At 39.9% G+C, this 23,103-nt stretch overlaps 1 protein-coding gene across 1 annotated transcript; it reads right to left on the reverse strand.

Moving 5' to 3' along the window:
* Positions 1–8,565: 8,565 nt before the first annotated feature.
* On the reverse strand, positions 8,566–10,379 carry LOC112203569 (26S proteasome regulatory subunit 6B homolog). Its single transcript, XM_024344515.2, has 3 exons — positions 10,077–10,379; positions 9,091–9,321; positions 8,566–8,895 (listed from the first exon to the last, which is right to left on the reverse strand). Exons 1-3 carry the CDS (start codon positions 10,362–10,364, stop codon positions 8,566–8,568), a joined length of 849 nt encoding a protein of 282 aa, XP_024200283.1. The 5' UTR covers positions 10,365–10,379.
* Positions 10,380–23,103: the final 12,724 nt, after the last annotated feature.

Below are 23,103 nucleotides of genomic sequence, written 5' to 3' on the forward strand. Positions count from 1 at the left end.
AAGGAAGTGCTCTATGGCTCTTATTTAAGCTTGAGTACATGTTCCAGCTATTAAGTTCAGCCACTGATCACAAAGTAAACTATGCTAACTTAACTTTCAAATGCCAAGCCAAAAATTTACAGTAAGTAATCAATTCATGAACATCTCCAACTGAAAATTACCATTTGAAATACTAGTTGCATAGCTTCTTGACCTAGGAGATATCTGCACATATAGCAACATGTCAGGAATTGACACAAGCTGGACATGCGCTTCCAACAAAAACCATTCAAGTTTGTCAGAATTGTGATATCTAGAATTTATGCAAAGTTATATACCCAAATCTTGTAGCTAATAAGTTTGCTTCGGTGGTATAGCATGAATCCTTTGCCAAACTGGTGAAGAATAACTATAATTTCATAGCCTAAAGAAAGATCTAATAGGAAAAACCAGATCACCTAGCTACTACAAAAATTGAATCAGACGACGCCTCTCACACGACGCATCATACTTTTCCGTCGTCTGATTGATTTTTATTTTTTCAAACGTCGTTTTTACAAAATTTGTCGTCTGATATGGACTTATGAATTAATTCAGAAGACGTTTGAAGGAAAAACCATCGTGTGACGGTTAAAAAATTGAGCGGCAAGTTTCCCACCATGTAAGTGGTGCCAAACCCCATTTGAAACTCTAAAATCCCCCTCCCCAACATGTATAATCAGACGACAAAAAATAACAAAACTATGGTCTGATCAATATGTTTGGCTGAAGGAGGGAGATTTCCCACCACAATTTTTCTCCAACTCTCCAAAGAGGAAAGTTCAATTAATAGGAGACAACCTCCAAATTTAAACGACTTCATTCAGACCACATTTTTACACAAATCTATTGTGTGAGTCCATTTCCAAATCGATAGGCCTCACAAATCTAGCTGAAACCCTAACACTTGGAGCAAAAAAAAATAACAAAACTAAGAAGTGAGCAAAACCCTCTCCCGAAAGCTAGCGCCTCTTTGTATCTTGACTCGAGACTATCGATAGACCCAAAAACAAAACCTTCCATTCTTGGTCGCCTCACTGTCGACAGACCCAGAAAAAACCAGAATCCTCACTCTCTACCCAAAACCTTCTTCTCTCTATCTCGACAGACCCAAACCAAAACGAAAATCCTCACTCTCCCAAACCCTCATCCTTGTCTCTAACCAATCTCATCTCTCTACGAATGGGACTGAGCCGGTGAACTGAGATCGAGCCAGTTTAGCCTTTCCCTGAGAGCGAAGCACTGTTGGCCAGTTTAGCCTCTCGGACTGGTTCCCGTCGCATCCATCCTCAGGTATCAAAATCGTTTCTTTTGGTTGATTCTCTTCAATTCTATTACTGGGTTTTGATTATTACGTCTTGTTTTCACTTGGTTCCTCTCAATTTTTGATCTTTTTGGTGTAATTATCATGGGCTAAGCTTTCGACTTTTTAATAATCTGTGAATATGTTTGATTCTGTTCCTCCATGTTGATTCTGTTTAATTATCTTCTGGGTTGCTTAAATTTTTGTTTATATGTATATACATGCGGTGATGATAATAAGAAGCAGATTTGAATATTTGATTTCATCATCTGAGTTGTTGTTCTTTACTAGATTACGATGGATATAATGCTTTAATCACTAACTCTTTCTACCATACAAATGCACATATATAATGGTTGTGTTTTATGAGAAACTGAAGCCTATTACACAACATTCCTCAAACGTTAGCTGCAATTAATTCTAATTAGCTTGTACCGCGCATACTACTTCACTAGCTGTGAGGATTCTTTAGTATCTGGCTTTTGTGAGGTTACTTCAATAGATGGTGTGTTCATGACTTCCTCACATTTTGGCTCCTTAGCGAATGCACGGTTGCTTCTTTCCTTACATCTCTTGTTGATTTTAAAGTCTGCATAACTTGTTAAAGTGTAGTCAAGAAACTTTGGCCCATTTAATTGTCCTTTTCTTCTTGTTCAACTTTGTTTGAGAAAGCCAGAAGCTTCATCTGATTACTCTTGTTGTTTCGGAGTTGTCATTGATAATGATTCTTGCGAGGATGTTATACATCATTGTCAGAAGTTAATGCAGTGAGATTGTACTTGGTTTTTCATATTTGCTGAAGTCAGATTGTTTTCCACTTGTTATGAAGTCAGTTGTGAAATTCGACTAAAATTGCCCAACTTAGTCACTTCTGAGCTGCTAGTATCGTATCTAAAACTTTACCGATACCCCTTATGTATTACATTGTAATATATCAATGTTGATACATGTTGCATATACTTTCTTTAATTTACATCATCATTGTACATTGTGGTACCATTACCATACTAGTATATAATTTTCAGAGATTGTCATGCTAATGATCGTCCTTGAAACTACCACCAAAGATGAAGAGCCCAATTTCACAAATGGAAAGCGCTTCATACGCACTTCTTCTGCTCTTTCTAGGTTTGGTTCTCTGTTTCTTTACCTGCATGAAAGCATTCCATTGTATTCTTCACTTCTTCTTTTTTCATTTCTTTTTGTCTGCTATGATCATTTCCCATATCACCAGTTTTTGGCTCTAATACACTTTTAATATCAGAGCCGGTGCATGATTCTTTCTGCAGATATTCTAATGCTAATGTCAAGATGGACGTGTGGTTTAATTGAAGACACCATCTTTGTATTAGGCAAACCAGTTTCAAAAATAAGGTAAGCCATTAGATCATTTGGTATTATCAATTTCCTTTTCAAAATATGCTGTGATGCTGTGATTTGGTAGTCATATCACAAAGCTACAAGAAGATAATGATATAATGAAAAGGGAGGTGATATTCACTCCCTTTTCCTCTAAAAATAGTAAAATACTATTCACGTTTAAAACACAAAAGGGAGTGTGAATATCATCTCCATAATGAAAAATAAGACAATAAAGTTGATCAGGATTTGAAATATATTTATATTCGCATATATTCTAGACAACAAGAAAGTTTTACATAGGATTAAAAGACAGAACTTAACAATCCTTGAGTTCAAAATTTGGAGTCTTATGAACTTTAGACCAATTGCCTTGGAGAGTATCTCGTATATACAATGTTCTCGTCTACCTGCTTCATAAGATGTGATTTGATTATTCTTTAGAATTTGGAAATCTTTCTTCTCAGCTAAGAAGCAACTTGAGGAAGTACAACAGGTTTCTCCTCAGTGCAAGAGGTAATTTGATTTAGTATATGATGAAGTGATCAACTACTTAGCCTCTTCTTCAACTTGACTCAGCAGCGAGTTTCAAAATGCGGATTTTTCTAATCCAAGATATCCACTTCATTAGTATTCATGACTCAGACACGGGTTAAGAATTGAGGATACCTTCTCCGCAGGGAATTGTACAACCATCCAAATCTTCTCCAGAGGTGCTAAGCAAGTGTTAAGAATTGTGATGCATGTTTACATTGCAATGAATTCTGATACTGCCTATGTGATGATCATATCCAAACTCTTCTTTATCCTCATCCCCCCCTCACTATCTTCCCTTTATGCTAAGAATTGTTTTAAATTTCTATTTTCAGTGTTCAACGTGATTGACCGTGATGGCAAAAAAATCAGAGACAAGGATATTGTCAATTATATACAAATTGTAAGTACTTGAACAGATTGTTCTAATGTTTACTGTCAAGTAGGCAGAGGGTTGTAGTATCTTGCTCTTTTGTTAAACCAAATTATTTTAAGGCCAGTAGCGTATTGCTTCTTGGGTTCATTTATATCCTAGGTAAAATTCAATTCACTTGAAAGCTCCTTTAATCATATCCAATGAGTTATGCTTTTGATTTGTTGGAAGATGCATGGATCCTTCAATCATGTTCTAAACCCTGTTTTACGGATTTTGTAGCTATGGATTTTATGATATTTTTGCCTGGAATTTAATCATTGATTTGTTGCTTGATAGTGTGGCTTTTTTCCATTAATATATTCTTCTTTCTGAAATTTATGTTTTGAAGCTTTAATGGATTTTGGCAATATTCTAGTCCCCTGATTGCTTGATAGGGGTTAGGATTGCTGATATTATGTGCTCAAATCCTCTTTGTGGGTACTTAAAGTTATAGCCTTTATGCAATAGCCTTGGGTTTGTCGCTGGGTTTCTGTTTTTGGGATTTGGAAATATTCTGTAGCTGTAATGCCAGATTCATGTGACTAAACACCACCTATATTTTAGCTCAATATGTGCTGAATGTTTTACGAGTTCCTTTCCTTCTTGTATCCTTGTTTGTGAAAGCAGATCCATTGAATATAATTGTTTATTCAATATATATCTTTGCCCATAGATACTGAATGAGGTTGTTGAATGAATAGTTTAAACCCTATTCAAACAGCTTTCATCGTAAACTGAAATTCATGTTGCAGGTTTCATAGCTATGCATGCCACACTTGCCAGTCGCAATGTGGACTGTTGTTTGATTCCAGATTCCCTCTTATTTCTTGAAGGACGAGGTGGACTTTTTGAGTTTATTGAAGAACGACTCAGAAAATGGACATATGGTTATTGTGATTGCTAAGGGAGCAGGACAGGATCTTCTTTCAGAGAGCTTGTAATCCATGAACCAGCAAGATGCTTCAGGAAACAAGCTACTAAAAGACGTTGGGTTATGGATATCTCAGAGGATCAAGGTGTTACTCGTAATCTGTAGAATTAGTGCTTGAGAGCTTCCAAAGCTAAGACTCCAATGAGGCCATGAGAGCAGCAAAGCTAGACTCCTTAAGTAAATTTCTGGATGTATATTGCTAGGAGAGTAGTATTAGATGTACTCCTTTTGTAGATGAAAGATTACCTTTGCTCAATCTATTTTGGTGCATGATGTGGATTATAACAATTTCTTCTATATATTGATCAGCTACTGTTAATTGGATCATTTTTTATTTCAATTTCAGCATATACAATGCATTGAATCATTCTATTAGGACAACAATAACCACAAAAAACTGTCGTATGTGCACAATATTCACAATGGCCCAAAAATAAAAACTGTCGTTTGAATATAAAATAGATAATGGATACTTCGAAAAACTGTCATCTGAATGAAAGTCACACAACGAGCATAAAATAAAGCGACCTCTGAATTGCCTTCACACAACAGTTTCTAAAGTTGCCCGTCGTCTGAAGAATAGTCACGCAACAGCTAATGCTGTCGACAGGCTGCCGGCATGCTGCCGACATGCTGCGCGTCATGCTGCCGAGCCCTTCACACGACGGTTCCCTACAATCGATCTTCATCAGACGGCGCCTCGATAGACGACGCTTTGCCTCTATATCAGACTACGGTTTTTAGCCGTCGTCTGATTCAATTTTTGTAGTAGTGGCCTTAACTAATGAAATCTTCAGTTTGTCAGTCTATACTCTATCAATTACTAAAGACATGATAAAGTCAAACACATTTTTATAGAGAAATGTGCATTACCAAACAAATCTAGAAGTCGTAAAGCTGCAACTTCTCTTGCAGGCTTACCTGAGCTTCAAGAACTTTAGGACAAACTATCATTGGATTAATTCCTGGAAGTACCTGGTAAGAAATCATGATTACATTAATATGCACATGCCTAGTAAAGTGGTAAACTGTGGGTAAACTATACAGGATGAGTCAATAGGCTGCATGGCTCTTCTTTCCCTAGTTTATCTTCCACTTACAACCTAGGCAGCTCCAGAGAAATCATTTAAGGAAACACAGTTTATAGACACTACAAACACAGAGCAGGTGGCCAAATTTTACGAACAGAAAATTGGTCCTATGGTAAAGTCCTATGGTAAATTATATGTGATGTCTGCATTGAATGACAGCATTCTTAAAATCAACTGAAACTTTTCTAGTCATCATCATGATGAGTGACCCATGGAACTAATAATATGTTTCCAGAATATATCAAGTACACATCACTTTATAAATCAATAGTAACCATATTAAATGATATGTGCACAAGTGTGTTTGTGTACGTTCTTATAAATGAGAAACATTTGATTTGATTTCCATCTAGCTTTTTCACTACATGGCAAATTACTTCTCAAAAGGGCATCCTATAATGGCTAAATCAAAAGTTTGGGGTTTGACTACCTTTAAACTACATGGGAATACCAAATCAAGCATCAAAACAAAAAAACTCAACCAAGATGCCCAATAATACAACAAAATAATTCTCTGCCAAACTTCCACAAAGCAAGCATTCGTACTGGTTCCACTAATCATAATCATTTACCTGAGCTTCTGTCACATATACTATGTCATTACTGCACAAAAAATATTTTCTTTTCTGGGACACAGAAAGCATAATAGCAGACAGGCAATCAATATTACAATACAACAATTAACTTCAAACTAAACAAGGAATGACTACACTAGAACATTCATATTAATTCACCTTTTTCACCAAAAAAAAGACAAATTTTGTAAACTCCTTCTTCCACAGGATATAATTAAGGGAATCTAATCCCCGCTCTGGTTAGAGTGAACAATCAAAACAAGTTCAAACATAAAATTTCCCAAGAGTTATTGGTCCCCGAAAATGTAATTTGTATTAGGATTAATTTCAGTTTAGTACCCTTTGGTTTGGGGGTAACATCATGTCAGTCCCTGATCTTTCAATTCAGCAACACCCCTGTACTTTCAATTTCAATCAGCCATGCCCAAATTTTACATTTCCGTTCAATTTGAACGTTAACTTTGGGGGCTAAAAATGTCATTTCATATACATTATCTTCTTTTCTCCTCTCTCTAAGCTCGATGGTTTCTCTCTCTCTCTCTCTCTCTCTCTCTCTCTCTCTCTCTCTCTCTCTCTCTCTCTCTCTCTCACCCACACACTACCACTACCGGAAATCATGGCGTCCGGCCACCGATTCTTAACATCGCCACTACTACTCGAACCACAGCACAAACCCGACCCAAACCCAATGAGAATCGATGATTGGCACGAGCCCAGCCAACCGTACACTACTCGCCATCTCTCCCTCTCCTCAAGTCTCGCCGCCTCTCCGCCCAAACCTCCACCCTCAGATTCGCTCCGACACGTGTCTCCTCAAGCTTTCCTACAGCACCAAGCTTCTGATGCAGAGCGACCTGGACAAGCTCGCCGCTAAGTTATATTTCCACGCCGGAAGCTTCTCAGAGATCTACAAATCAAGCTTCCTATCTGTTTCTTTAAAATTTTCTGGGTATAAAAATCAAAGCTTTTGAAGAATTATGTCACGTTTCTATCTGGCTCTACTGAATTATTGGCTTCTGAATTCTGGGTTTTCATTGGTTTTGGTCTGGGGTGTTATATTTTTTCGAAGGGGGAGAATTGGGTTTTGAAGGTTTGCTCTTTGGAATTTCTCCCTTATTTATATCGAAGAATCACTTCGATTTTCAATCAAATTGTGATAGTTTGGCTTATGGGTTTCAATTTATATCAGTTTCGTAGTTAATTGGTACCTAATTTGCAACTGTGATATATACATTTTTGTGACTTTAGGAGGAAGGAGCCATTTTCGTCGAAATGAAGTGTGTGAATAATGAATTCGGTGTTGGTGTTGTGACGGGGACAACCATTTGTTGTGTTCTTTGTTGTGAAAGCAAAGGTAGTAGCTCAAAGAGCAATCTTGAATTCGTTTGTCTGAGGTTAGCTGGAGATTGTGGTTATTGTTTGAATTTTGTTGTTTTGTCCAGATATAGTTTTGAATGGTGAACTTGATGTGCCATGTTCTTCTGTAAGTTTAGTTATTGACGATTAAGAATTGAAGTTGAATGGGTTACTGTTAGATTTGCTCTGTGTTTAAGTTTTGATCTGCAAAATAGATAGAGGTTATGGTGGAGGATTTATGGTGCAAATTGAGAGTGGGTTGTCGGGTTTGGAGAGGAGGGAAGTGGAGGAAGGCGACGAGCCTTAGAGGGAGATGAGCTTGCTGGGTTATTCGGAGTTAACCATCGGAGTTGCGAGAGAGAGAGAGAGAGAGAGAGAGAGAGAGAGAGAGAGAGAGAGAGAGAGAGAGGGTGGTGGGCAGGTATGGGTTTGTGGAGGGTAGGGGAAGACTAGGACGTGAGGAGCGGTGATTTTGGTCACCGGATATCAACATTGTTGTTGGGGAGAGGAGGACTAGGGGGAGAGGAGGACTAGAGGAAGAAAGAAGAATATTTATGAAAATTTGAGTGAAATGTCCAAATTAGCCGTTCAGGTAGACCTCACTCAACCAGCTGGTCACCGCCACGTCATCACTTGACGTTCAAATTGGACGGAACAGTAAAATTTGGGCACGACTGATTGAAATTGAAAGCACAGGGGTGTTGCTGATCAAATTGAAAGAGCAGGGACTGACATGATGTTACCCCCAAACCACAGGATACTAAACTGAAATTAATCCTTTGTATTATATGATGTAGATTTGAATTGGAAATCCAATGAAAAATTGTAAAGACAAGGTATACCCGAAATGCCAGAGTGTTGGGCAAGGGACATGGGGTTGAGCAACCATCCCCTCTTATCTTAGTGAACCCAGAACTGAACCTAATGAGAATGAAGAGAGGATGAGTGCTGGAGCTTGGGAGAGACCCAGGCATGGGGCTTCTTCAAAAAAAGGAACCCTTTGGTGCTTGCTTCTTCAGAGAATATATATACTCCAAACGATGCATTTGCATGTCCCAGTTCAAATATATTTGCATATTTAAACAATCAAAATGTTTATTCTTTCTTTCGCAAAAATATTTCTGTTCTTCAATATAAAATCTTCCTGGAACTACCTGATTGAGGAGCTCCATAAGAATTCGCTGAACTTCTCTATCAGCTCCAGTTTGAGCATCAAACCTTGTAGTAGCAATAGCATCCACCTCATCAATAAAGATGATGGCAGGTGCATTCTCCTTGGCGAGACGGAAAACATCACAGACCATTCGTGGACCCTGACAAAGAAACCAAATCATCAAAACAAATTGCATTGCTTCTAATATCAATCAAACTGAGACGAATGTAAAATTACAATCTCCTTGCAGCACTTTCTAAAGAGCATTTGTTGTTCCAAAATAGTGAAAAGGACATGTGGACTGTAAATAAAACACAAAAAGATAGCCTATGACAATATTTTTAGAAGTTATTACCTCACCCAAATACTTCTGAACAAATTCTGAACCAACAACTCTAATGAAGGCAGCAGTTGTATGATTGGCAACAACCTTAGCTAGCATGGTTTTACCAGTTCCAGGTGGGCCATACAGCAATACACCACGTGGAGGATCTATTCCAATCTGTTTGTATAAGTCATGGTGTGTAAGTGGAAGTTCCACTGCTTCACGGATTTCTTGCTTTTGAATGTCGCATCCCCCGATATCCTAAATACCAGTTGAAACAAATAAACTACTCTCAGTATGATTGTATCACATGATGATAACAGAGTCTTCCGTATGGGCATTTGGCCAAAGGAGGGAAAGGACAAAAAGATGAACCAACAAAATAACATCTCGCCATACAACCAACATTGATACTGCAATTGATTTAACGAAACTAATGAAAATTGCCTCTAATATAGTGATCAGCTTGGGTTGGTTTGGTTACTACTATTTATTATCAAATTGCCTCTAATAAGCCTGTATAGAAGGGTGACAAAATAGGTAGACTTCAGAAAAAAAAACTCAATGAACAATAAACTCCTCGAAGTGCTTTTAAGAAGAGCTCAGTTATAGCTAACTTCCACAAATCCAAAGCCCCAACAACATTCTATTCAATTCAATTAACCCTTTCCTTCCGAGTGCACAAATTTACATTATATACCCTAAATTGAACCTTTCCATCACTCACTAAACTGAACTATGCAACCTTTACATATGGGTACAGTTTTGGGCAAAAATCAATCAACTTTTAGAGTTATTCTTTCATGTGTCAATAAGCAAAACTCTTCAAAAAAGCTCAATTATCGCTAATTTCCCCAACCGCAAACCCCCAACAACGTTCTATTCATTCCAATTATCCCTTTCAATTCAAAGCACACAAAATTTTACAGCAGAAACCCTAAATTTCATTCACAAGCCTAATTAAATTCCAATCAAATCTTCCAAAAAAAAAAAAGAATAACAGAGGTGTGGCTTACGTTATAGGTGACGTCGGGCTTCTCGCTCTGGCTGAGCAGCGAAATACTGGAGTCGACCTCCGGAGGCAGAACGTCAACGAGGGCGTTGGAGTGGCGATGCAAGGCGACAGAGGCGGAGGGCTTCAGATGCTCCCGATTAATAGTGCTGAGAATCCTGACGTACTCCTCTTGGATGTCGATGAACTCCAGCTGGCATTGCAGGGACTTGAGGCGGCTATAGAGGTCGTCCTCGTCGGAGGATTGGTGCTGGTCGGTGACCTTTAGGTCGGAAGAAATAGTAGGCTGCATGTGGTGGAATGCATACCCAATACGCCAAGTCGGAGAATTGAGAGGTGGGTTTTACTGTGGTGCCATCATCAGTGACTCAGATTTTGGTGGAGATTGGTTATTGTGGCGGACGTGAAGATGAATTCAGGCTTGGGTTCTCTGCTTCGACGAATTCAATGGCAATCCAAATCAGCCGCGAGAGAGTGTAAGAGAGAACTAAGAGAGGATTAAGAGAGGACTGAGATCGAGGTGGGTTTCTAGGTTTAAGAGAGGACTGAGATTTCATTTAGGGTTGAGAGAGAGCTGAGTGCCGAGTGTCGAGAGGAAGGTTTCTTTTTCTTTCTTTCTTTTGGACACGATGGCAATTAAACCTAGCTAAAAATTCTCCATGTTATTTACACAATAGAAATCTCACCAACTGTTGTCAGTGCAGCACTAAAAATCAAAATGTGAAATCATGGAGGGAAACATGCGCCTTCAGCATTTTGGCTCAAAATGCTGCCGCCTAGCTCCATCTTCACACAACAGAAAATCTTAAATCTGTTGTACAATTGCAATAGGCCTATCTAGAGGAAGATATTCAAGCAAGCTTCGTCAAACTTTGATGCTTAGTTTTTCAATCACACAACGGAAATAGTAAACCCCGTTGTCCTAGTAGCCCAAATTTTAGTGTTACAAGAGCCAACCAAGACTCCAAAGTGGAGGGAAATCTGCCGCTAAATTTTTTAAGACTCAGATGACAGACATTACTTCATTTCCGTTGTGCAATGTGGTTCTGATAAAAAAGCTTTCACTTTGTTGGCATTCACACAACAGAATATAACAAGTACCGTTGTGTAATAAACCTAGCTTAAACACACAACAGATGATTTCTGTTCTGTTGTGTGATTAGTGTTGTGTGATTAACTTTTTGTAGTAGTGTATTTTGCCCTCCTCTTTCTATTACACCTCCACTTTTTTTTTTTCCCCTAATATATCTACCTTTTTTCCCTTTTTTTTCGTTGATCAGTGATTACAATTACATGGTAGCTTCGAATCAATCAATCATTTACATTCTTTATTGCACAATCAATAATTAACTTGAAAAATTTTATAGTTGAGGAACCCATTTGTCAAGATCAAGGCACTGTTCGAACAAAGAGCATAAGGTTTAAAGTTTCTTCTAAATCATAGAAACCAACAAATTAAGAACAGCCATGCCAATAAAGACAAACTTACTTCATCAAGCGGATACCCGCATGGTAAAACCAATCAATAAAGGTATTAGATTGGACTTGATTTAAATAGTGAAGAAAGACAATTCCTTCCAAACTCTTAGACCCCAAATACAAGACATGGGGTTTTAAAGAGTTCAAAATTAGTCCAAGGAGGTGGAGATGAACAGAAAGCTAGAGTTGCAGAGAGGAGGTGAGAGAGGAGCAGAAGTCGATCATGGTTGAACTGTTAGAAGCAACTGTTATGATCTAAGATGTGTGGCATAGATAATTCTTTTTTTTTTTCTTAAAGGAGAAAGGGTAAAATGAAATATAAAATTATACAAAAAATACCGGAGGTCCAAATATTAAATTGAGAGGTCTAATTAGGACCACCCCTAATTCAATTTACTATCCTAGATTTTATTTCTTCCAATTTACTACCCTAGGTTTTCACAATTAGTCAAGCAAAGCCTTAGGGTTTTGAGCGCAAAAACGGTGGCGGAATTCTTCCGTTGGCCATCTATTGTCTGGCATCGATGAGGCTTCGTTGAGGGTCGTGCAACGTGGGAGCCAAGGCTCAACGTGGTGTAGAGGAGAAGAAGATCGGAACGAGGTGTCTTGGCCTAGTTCTGGTTTTTCGGCTCACGGATTGATATCGAAGCAGGTGGTCGACATCGATTGCAGACCAAGCGATGTGCTTCGATCAGATTTCTTTGCCGGTAAGGCGTGAGAAGGTGAGGGCAGATATGCCGGATTCGACTTGGATCTTTGATCGACGAGGAATGGCTGGGTGGAACTGCCGGCCACCAGATCTGGCGGCAGTGGAGGTGACCCAACATCAGAGGGTTGGGTTTCCCCCTTTTGATTTGGTTTGGGCTTGGTTCCTTGGGCTTAGGCTCAAACCTGGACTGAGGAGTGACTGGTCGGCGGCGGTGGCGGCGAATGGCTGGCGTGGTGTTCAAGCCAGCGTCGGTGTCTGGATTTGGGCCTCTGGACCTGGGCCTAGATCTCTCTCTCAAGCCCACTTGAGCAGGTTTGAGAATTGGGCTTGGATCATTTGGTCTGGGCTCAAATGTGGACTAGAGGATGGTTGGGCTTTCGGGCCAAGTCTTGTGCTCAAGCTTGGGCTGGTTGAGTCTACTACAATCACATTGGACAAGAAGAGCAAGACCAACCTGTTGCCGAGGTTACGGATGGTGCTGGCTCCTGAAGAGGCTGCGGATGGTGCTGGCTCCAACCCTAAGGGGGAGGAGCTAGTATTTTCTTAAGTCTCTGCTATTAGACATCTGGTTACAAGCCTTCTTGAGTTGGAGTGATCTCTATGAGTTGCTTTAAGACGTTTCTAGTTGTTATTTGTATCACAATGGCGTGCTGGCAAATTAGACTAGATGAATGATTCTTCCTTCGAATAGCGAGTTTGTTCTTACTCGTTTAAGGCTTGCTTTCCAGCGAGCTTCCCTTTAAACTTTAATGAGTTTAGTATTGGCTTAGATAGGTTATCCGGTTCATCGGATTCTTATGTAAGTGTATGTTAGACTCTGGCCTGTTTTCATGGCTTTGATATCTAATAACATCAAATCCAATTCAAAAAAAATGACCACCCCTAATTCAATCAATGGTGTCCAAGGAACCCAAACTTCATTATTTTTTTTTAATATTTTTAATTATAATTTATTTTTATTGTAACTTTAATAATAAAAATATTATTTTTTCACTTAAAATTGAATATAAATAAAATAACAATTTTGTCCATGCCGCATAAGCAATTTAATGGAAAAGTTGATGGACGTACTATAAATGTTAGCGGAGCCATACTATAGATAGCAATAGACTCTTAGCTTTTTACGAAATTTTAGGTACCAAAAATTGCATTTGGTGATAGTTCAAGTCCCTTTTGTCTTATTGCTTTATGAATGTCCGAGAGACTATTTCCTAAAATTAGGACTTTCACTTAAATCATGGGCTAATTAAGCATCTATCCTTAGAAATTAGAATGCACAACCAGATCACCACCTAATAAAGCAATGTTTGATAGGATCTAGACGTGAACTAAACTTCAATCCAGAAAAGAAGCTTGAAGGTTCAAACAAGAGTTGATGATGGATATATTTCAAAAGATGAAATCATCTATACCCTGCTGCATTAGACGAACAAGGATCACAGAATCACTCCCAACAGCCAATCTTTCAATTCCCAACTTCAGTCATTTTAAGACCAAGCAAAAGACCCATGCTTCAGCTTCACTTCCCCATTGCTAATGAAAGCAGCAAATCCCTAAATCCACACACCAGAATAGTCTCGGATGACACCACGTCCCAGCTCCAATCTTGCCACTTTGTAAGCTCTTGGCTCCATCGACATAAAGTTTATACCATCCAGGCCAGGGAAAGGTTTAGAATTAGACAATTGACGCGAATGAAGCAACTTGGTTTGTCGACATTATACCAAGCTGTGGCGCTGTCAGTTATGATCTTGCTTGGTTGGGAAAGGTATTGAAAATTTTCATAATAAATGGAACAATTCTGTTACTTCCACAAATACCAGCAAGTGAAGACAAAATGGTTCCACTACAACAGGTCTCCTTACTATAGGCATTTGCAGGGAGCCACTCCAATCTAAGTTAATGGTCCTATAGGTAGAGGTAGAACACATGATCTGCTTCCAAGTAGATAAAGCTCGGGGACAATCAAGCAAAAGATGTACAAGAGTCTCGTTCTGTTGCAAACAAATAGGGAAAAGATCACTGAAGTGAGTCTTCTCTTGTATCTTTCCATGTTTATAAGAAGCTTCCCATGAAAAATAAGCCAAGTGAAAGTTTTGAGCTTTGGTGGAATATGTAATTTCCATAGCACCTTCCAGTTAACAAATGTGGTATTAGCAGATGGGAAAAGCAGACTTCACAGAGAATCTGCCAGTAGATGTACTTGCCCAGATCAACTTGTCACTCCCACCACCAATCAAACCAGCAGGAATATTGTTAATGTGGGTAACAATATCTTCAGGCAAGATGCTTAGCAACAAATCAAAATTCCATCCTTCACCAATAAGCATATCCTTGACCATCATGTTAGTGTCCAAACTGATAGCATTGGGGAATTGGCTGATAAAAACAACAAGGTTTTTTTGTATCCAAGCAGTCCTTTTTCTGAGAATCTGAGAGGTGCCCAGCATCATACTGATCCCACCATTTCTCTGTTGTTGTGGACATTTAAGGTATGGATCTTCCCAGTGGGAAGGAAGACACAAATGGCCGGTGATTTTCTCCGGTTTGTCTTCTCAAGCCCACCTCTTGTTTCCCATGCAGATGCATTCCATATGCTTGAGACAAATACATTGGTTTCTTGTTGGGAAAGCTGTTGTAGCTTCACCATTGTTGTTAAACACCCGGCCTTATGGGAAATTTATCCACAATAAAGCTGCAGGCAAAATCCATTGCAAGTCTGTGTTAGTTCTGACCAACCTTACAAACTAAACAACTTGGAAGAATTCTTATGTTCCAATGTGTCAATGGATTTACGATTTCATTTCTTATTGAATAAAAATGCCACATTTAGAGGGGGAATGCTCTGGAATAGCCCGTACTCAACATTTTTTTTACTATTGCAAGGGCGGGAAGCAAGATGCTTGATGAAATGGACACAAGTGTTGGAAACTTGAAATCCAAAACTCACACAACACAATATGGAGCTCAAGCTTCTAACCCTTTATACCAGCCTATACAGGAATGATAACAAATAACAACCACCTTTACATGACCTAATAACGTGGAGTATTAGTTGGAGAATAATTCAAACCTAATCTAAAACTCTAATGACTAGGGCTTTATTAACAGACTACATTAAACACGTTAATAAATGTGACCAAGTCAAAGTAACTTAATCTCCAAGAAACATAAACCCTAACAACAAGGGATCCGCAACTGCGCAAATGATAAAGCTAGCTTATGGATGAGGAAACTTTCTCTGCCTAATCGCAATTGTGTATGTTTCTTCATCAATATGTAGATTAAGAGCCTATTTTTCATAGATTTATGGCACTAACTACTAACAATTTGTAGAACCACGGAACCACGGAACCAGGAGCATGTGACAATGTGACAATGTGACGGAGACACATTACATCTCTTGTTCTCATCAGAACTTACATGCATAAATTAAACATAGCAATAGGAAAATAAACACTATCTTCCCATCGGGACATTGTATCATTGTTCTTCATTTCCAACCCAAAAGTTTATCCAAAAAGCCTTCCTATATGTATCAGTATGAACCAAATAACGATATCAAAGTAGTAAAGAGAAAGAAAAAGGAAAACAAAAGTTTTTTATTTCACTATGAATTCAACAACTCCATACATCTACGTATTTGATTATGGGTTTCCTCACAATCGCCGTAGGTACAATGAAAACAATTTCAGTCCTCAGAGTCCGTCTTTTCCTCATCACAAACATCTTCAGAATCAAAGTCGCTACAGTTTTCATCATCACTCCACTTCGCACTACTATCATCCTCCTCCTCATCGTCGCTACCGCGGGCCTGGAGCCGCCTGAGAGTAGAGTCCAATGCCCTGCTGAGCCCAAGTCCATCGACCTTGGGCGACGGTGGCTGTTGATATAGATACTGGCGCAGACCCGAAAGGTGAAGAAGCGGTTTCTGATGGGAAGGCTGGATTGTCTGAATGAGTAGTGGGTTTGGAGGAGCGGTGTTGGGGATGGCGGCGGCCAAGTAGGGGCTGCGGAACAAGAGGAGTGGGGCTTTGGCGTCTTTGAGAATGGTTTTGGTCGCCATTTGAGTGACTGTGACTGACTCTGTTTTCAACTGTTTTGGTGGCTCCAATGGGAATTGGGATTTTATATAGGGAGGGGTTTAGGGTTTAACATCATTCGAGAACAAAGTAGCGAAGTCCATAAAGCCCATTAATCAGGGCCCCATAGCCTAACTTTATCACAGTAGTCCAACATCATGCTTGGGATACCATAGCCATTGGCACTTTGGCATTGATGCACAGTCGAACTATGTTATAGGAGTCACTAGATTGGTGTCGTGGATTCAATTTTCTTACCTTTGATTTACTTAGTTAATTCCAAAATTCTTTTATACATTGACAGTGTAAGTGAACCAACACTTATAAGATGATCTCAACTCTATTTATAATCTTTTTTTTTAATAAACACAAAGTGTATTTAATGTAATCCAACCGTCTATTTATGTTAGTGCAAGTGCACGTCGATGCTTTAAATCCTTCATCTTTTTTAATAACAAAAAAATGTACTCTCTTTGTTACTTCGTTTCATTTTTTTTTTTTTTGAGGGGAATGAAAGACTAATTCATTGATGAAAAATCATTACAATCAGAGATTAGATCGGCCTCCACAGATAGAGGAATACAAGAAAAGAAATCCATCAAATAGTTAACTTGCTTGGCTTCTTGAGCTAAGATGTGAGCCACACCATTAGCGTGTCTTCCAACCTTGTGGACTCGAGCATTTTGTGCAGCATGTAGTAAAACACGCAGATCTGCCAACAAAAAACCCAATTCCGAAAAATCCAAAGAAGAGGAGGATAATGCAGACACCAAATCCATGCAATCAGTCTCCACAAGCAGAGGAATGAGGTTATGATCAACAGCCAATTGAACACCCAACACCAATGCAAGGAGTTCGGCATGTCTAGCAGAATGAGCAACTGGTATAGTGTGTCTAAAGCCATGAAGAAAATCCCTAGTATGGTCTCTGAACACTCCACCTAAGCCAGCCCGACCGGAATTTTGATCAAAGGCTGCGTCAACATTCAACTTGACAAAGCCAACAGGGGGTTTCGTCCACTTTGGGATCGCCCTTGCATTCGGATTTGACCTGGAATTGATGCGAGCAGCTTTAAACTCCTCTAGCCAACCCAAGGCCATGGGGATAATTTGTGTAGCTTGCTTGAAATCACCCGCCCATACTTTTGCATTCCTATTTCTCCAAGTAGCCCAAAGGATCATCAGAGTAGAAGCAAAGGTCTGGGAGGTTGTTAAAGGTACTGACGAAAGCCAATCGGCAACAGTGGAGGGTTGCGAAACTAAAGGGAGGTTGGCCCCCTGAATCAAGTCAACAGCATGAGGACAATCACGAACTGCATGAATAGGAGTTTCAACTTCTTCATCACAGAGTGGGCATTGGGTATCCAAATCAATACCACGTTCATTGAGCCTACTTCGAGTAGGAAGAACATTAGACGCTGCTTTCCATGCACAAATCTTGACACTACCCGGAACTGGGGCATTCCATAACCGACGCCAAAGAGAAGCACTTGGGTTAGGTGGGGAAGAGTCATCAGTTAGAATCAGCCTCCGAGCTACGTGGTAAGCCGATTTTACCATGAATTGGCCTCTTATATCATCCCCCTAGATCCATCGATCAGCATGGTTCCGTGGACTAAGAGGAATAGAGCGGATCTTCTGCACAATGTGAGGAGGAAATAACTCAGATAAAAGAGAAGAGTTCCAAACTCCAGGAGAAGTGAAAAGATCGGCCACTTGAGTAACTCTATCCGTGAAATAAGGGCTCAAGTTCTCACCTATCAACCAAGGATCCATCCATATATTGGTAGACATACCATTTCCAATATGTCGTTTGATGCCAGCTCTAAGTATGTCTCGACCCTGCAATATACTCCTCCATGCATAGGATGGTTGTGAGCCGAGTGAAGCGTCCCAGAAATTACTCTGGAGAAAATAAAGAGCTTTGAAAAGCTGACCGATCAAAGAATCCGGATTTGAATCAATCGCCACCCTTGTTTTGCCAACATAGCTAGGTTGAAAGCGAAAAGATGACGAAAACCCATACCTCCCATGCTTTTGGGTTTACAAAGATCATCCCATGCACGCCAATGCATGGTCTTCTTCTCATCCGTACTACCCCACCAGAACTGGGCACACAGTTGATGTAGTTCCTGAATAAGGTTGTGGGGAAGAAGATAGCAATTCATAGTATACAATGGTAGAGCTTGAGCTACCACTTTAATCAGGATTTCTCTGCCTGCAGCACTGAGCAGCTTGGATCTCCAACCTGTTAACTTTTTAGACAAGTTTTCCTTAATATAAGAAAAAGTGTCAGATCTGGACCTACCAACAAGGGTAGGGATACCCAAATACTTATTGTGCTTGTCTACCACCTGAACGCCAAGAGCCTGGGCCATGCTAACCCTCAAGTGCAGCAAAATGCTACCACTGAAAACCACGTTACTCTTTTGTAAATAAACTTGTTGCCCCGAGGCTCTTTCATAAACATTGAGCACATTCCGGATCATTATACAATCCTGGGGTGAAGCATTTGAGTAGAGCATGCTATCATCAGCAAACAAGAGGTGACTAATAGAAGGAGCACCGTCACAGATACGAAGTCCCTGCCATTGCCCATGAGAAACCGCATGCGAAATAAGAGCAGACAGACCTTCCGCACATAATAAAAATAAGTAGGGAGACAAAGGATCTCCTTGCCTCAAACCTCGTTGCGGTGTAACATAACCCCTAGGAATCCCGTTGATAAGGAAGGAGTAGCGCACCGTAGAAAGACAGGACATGATAAGTGCCACCCACTGTTCCGCAAACCCCATTTTTAGCATAATGCGACACAAAAAACCCCATTCCAATTTGTCATAGGCTTTACTGATATCCAATTTAAGAGCCAGAAAGCCCTCTTGGCCACGCCGCAATTTATGCATATAATGAGCCAGTTCAGAGGCCACCAGAGTATTATCAGAAATAAGACGAGTTGGAACAAAAGCACTCTGCTGGGGAGAAATAATATATGGCAGAAAACTCTTGAGCCTGTTAGCAAGAACCTTGGAAGCTATCTTATAAATAACATTGCATAGAGCAATCGGCCTGAGATGAGACATATTCACCACTTCTTTGATTTTAGGAATAAGAACTACATAGGTATAATTCAAATAAGGGGGAATTTCAGAGTGAGACAACATCGAGATTACCGCATTACACACTTCTGGCCCAACTAAATCCCAATACTTCTGAAAGAAGAAAGGAGATAAACCATCTGGACCCGGTGCTTTCGAAGGATGCATTTGAAACAGAGCTAGACGAACCTCCTCCGAGGTGTATGGAGCCAATAAAAAGGTATTCATTTCTGCCGAAACTCGGGATTCTATAGTCTGGAGAACCGAGTCTTGGGCCTGCACATCCAGAGACTGGGAGCTGAAGATATTCTGAAAATACTCTAGGACAACCCCGTCAATACCAGCCTTGGAATCCTGCCATGTCCCATTAGCGTCAAAAATTCCCTTAATCTTGTTTTTTTGACGTCGATTGGAAGATTTCTTGTGGAAAAAACGGGAATTCCGGTCACCATCCTTAAGCCAAATGGCGCGAGACCGCTGTCTCCAATACGTCTCATCTATGGACATCAGTTCATTCAATCTCTGCGAGAGTTGCTGTTTGGGAGCAATGTCACTGTGGTCAAAAGGCTTCTGTAGTAAGGCATCCAATTGAGCCCTAATCGCCTCCACTTCCTCCCTTCTACTGCGAAAAACAGTTCGATCCCAATCTAGGAGATGAGTACCCAGCCCTTTAACTTTGCGACAAAGCTGAAGCATAGACTCCCCTTCGTAAGGGATACTCCAGGCCTCCTCCACTTTGGCCGAAAAACCTTCATGGGCGCACCACATCTCTTCAAACCTGAACTGATGTCGAACTCTCTCATGTCTTTGCTGCTCCTTGCGTACCTCCAAGAGGAGAGGGACATGGTCCGATCGACTAGGATGAAGATTAATCACCCGGGAAAAGCCAAACTCCGATAACCATGCAGGAGTACAAGTACCCATGTCCAGTCTTTCTTTTGTGTTTGAATCGCACCATGTAAACTGCCCTCCGGCCACACCCATATCAATCAAATTACAATCCGACAAAGCTTCCCGAAACGCTTGCATCTGAGTGTGATTACGAACCCGACCACCTGATTTCTCTCCCAGCTCCAAAATTTCTTTAAAATCCCCAGCAACCACCCAAAGCTCTTCAGGATTCCGGACTAAGGATCGTAACAAGTCCCACGCCCTATGACGTTGTCCTGTTTCAGGGTGACCATAAAACCCCGTGAAGCGCCATTCCACTTCATTAGGGGCTGCGACAAAAGCATCAATATAGAACCTCTCCACATCCTGAACCCTCACCGAGATGGAGTCGTCCCAAAGCAAGGCGAGGCCCCTTGATCTCTCTACTTGGTCAGAGTGAGCAATATGAGGAAGACCAACAGAACGACTCAGAGACTGATGTTGTTCTTTGGTACAGTGAGTCTCGCTAAGGAAAACGAGATTGACATGATGCTTTTGGATAAGCATCCTCAGCGCATGTCGAGTCCTTCTATTGACAATCCCCTGGCAATTCCAGATCAAAATATTCATAGTGAAGACAAAACAAGGTGATCGGAACATCCGCTGTAGCCGCTTGACGGCCCTGCAGAAAATCGGAAAACGCTAGGGCAAAACCTAAGCTCTGAGGTTTTCGCTTCTTTTTTGAGGTTCAGATGAATGTTTACTTTGTTCCATTTTAAAGTTGCAATGTACTTAAAAATTCGTTCTTTATTTTGAAAGTATTAGAAAAATTCTTTACACAGAAAGTATGCGAACACCAAAGTTTATCTGAAAATTCTATATCATGAAGTGTCTCTCATATCAACGATGCAGTTGAAATGTCTCCTAAATAAAAGACTTGAACTCGTAAAATTTCTTTGCCATTATATAGTTTCATTTCTCAAAGGCAATTAGAGTGCACAGGACTAGTGGCTTGACTCGTGTAAGCATGCTGAAAGTGATAAATGTTCAAATTGTAAACATTGAACAATCAGTGAATTCCAATTTTCCAAAACACTAAAGCGCAATAGTGACTCTGACTCCATAACACAACCAATTTGCGAGCTCCCAAGAATTATGAGGAACATTTAGTCAATATATTAGAGAGGGATGCATCTTATATACATTGAAGATTGAACTGGAACTGCATATCCCACCAAGGCCAGCAAACTGACAAGCAAACACTAGGCACCCAAAAGTTATGGCAATCTCACTGGCTGAAGCTGAACGTCAAGATCACTCACCCTAACCATTTTCACTACCACTCTAGCTTACACAAGGATTTCAATCCATATTCTGTAACCCTATCCACTCATCTCATACCAAAACATCTTGTACCACTCGAGCCACACCTCTACTCACATCATGTACCTCCCCATACTGCTGGCGCCACCTCTACACTTGCATCAACAAGGCCATACCATCACAAACCACTGAAGCAGGGATAGCAGCAAACCAGAGGTATCTGCAGAAATCCCACAACCCCCCTCTCACCCTAGGATGAGAGTGTCCTATGGTTATTTTTGCCTTCCCTCCACTAGAACATACCACTCAAAACATGAGTACCCCTCACCTCATCTATCCTTCACAATGTCATAGATTCATAACATCCTCCGATAAACCTTGAGCCTAAATTCATATCAGAAGCTTTGGCTCCTTTTTCTCATTGATGATGAAATCATACTTAATTCCTCCTAGTACAAGAAACTGGAAGTATTTCAATAAAATAAGAAGGAATTCATACACCACTCTTGCAAAATAGAGTAACAGTTAATGTAATTGCTCAGAAGTCAGAACATGGCACATTTGAACTCACAGCACACATCATAGATTCCAGTAACCAACATGAAATTACATGGTAAAATTCAAATTTCCAACAAAATCCTTCCTTCTCAAATTCACAATACACACCACAATGTTTCAGTGTCACTTGAAAATTAAAAATAAAAAAGGATTAGGGAGAATCCCTAGTGTTACAGAGTCTATAAACAATTTGATCTCTAGTAGTATCATAGCAACCCTTCATCGCTGATTCAACAGAGCACTCAGCATGAATTTCTAATAGCTGAGCAAAGGCCTTATCGACCTTTAAGTTCTTCGATAGTTAGAGATTCTAAAGTCTTTAGTTTCCACAATAACATTAACAATTGTATCATGTTTTTGAGACTAACTAAGAGAGCAGTTTCTCTACTATTCTGCGATCAGAAATTTTTTCACCATATGATTCCATTTGATTAATAGCAATACGACATCAGTAAGTCTAGTGAAATAATCATTCAACAACTCATCATCTTTCATCCTAGCATACTCTAAATCTCTTCTCATATGCTGTAATTTAACTGCTCTTACCTTTGAAGTTCCCTGTACTCTTTCTCCGTAACATCCCAAGCATCCTTGGCTTTCGTCTCGTTGCAAACTCTTGGGAAGATCTCATCTGATAGACCCATTTGTATGATATAGAGAACTCTGGCATTTCATGATCAGGTTCTTGGAATCCTACTTCAACGAAGTTACAAAGACCATGAGAGATGAGGAGTGTCCTCATCTTAACCCTCCAATAGTCGTAGCTGTCACCATAGCTTCTGAAATGTTTTTCTTACACTGATTTCTGATTCTAGTGGTTTCTTCTTCCCTTTGTGTTTTTTGATTCACCAACGCCCACAATTGTATCGATCAAACAAGAAAGATGTAACTATTCAAAAAAGAAGAAGAAAGATGT

Source organism: Rosa chinensis, chromosome 5 (genome assembly GCF_002994745.2).
Source record: "Rosa chinensis cultivar Old Blush chromosome 5, RchiOBHm-V2, whole genome shotgun sequence".
NCBI classification, from domain to species: domain Eukaryota; kingdom Viridiplantae; phylum Streptophyta; class Magnoliopsida; order Rosales; family Rosaceae; genus Rosa; species Rosa chinensis.

What these genes read in the sequence shown, in the direction of transcription:
- LOC112203569 (XM_024344515.2), bottom strand. Translation starts at nt 10,364, where the DNA reads ATGCAGCCTACTATTTCTTCCGACCTAAAGGTCACCGACCAGCACCAA. An exon ending in AGCCCGACGTCACCTATAAC is followed by an intron (nt 9,322 to 10,076) that starts GTAAGCCACACC and finishes ACTGGTATTTAG; the next exon opens with GATATCGGGGGATGCGACAT. An exon ending in TTCAGAAGTATTTGGGTGAG is followed by an intron (nt 8,896 to 9,090) that starts GTAATAACTTCT and finishes TTTCTTTGTCAG; the next exon opens with GGTCCACGAATGGTCTGTGA.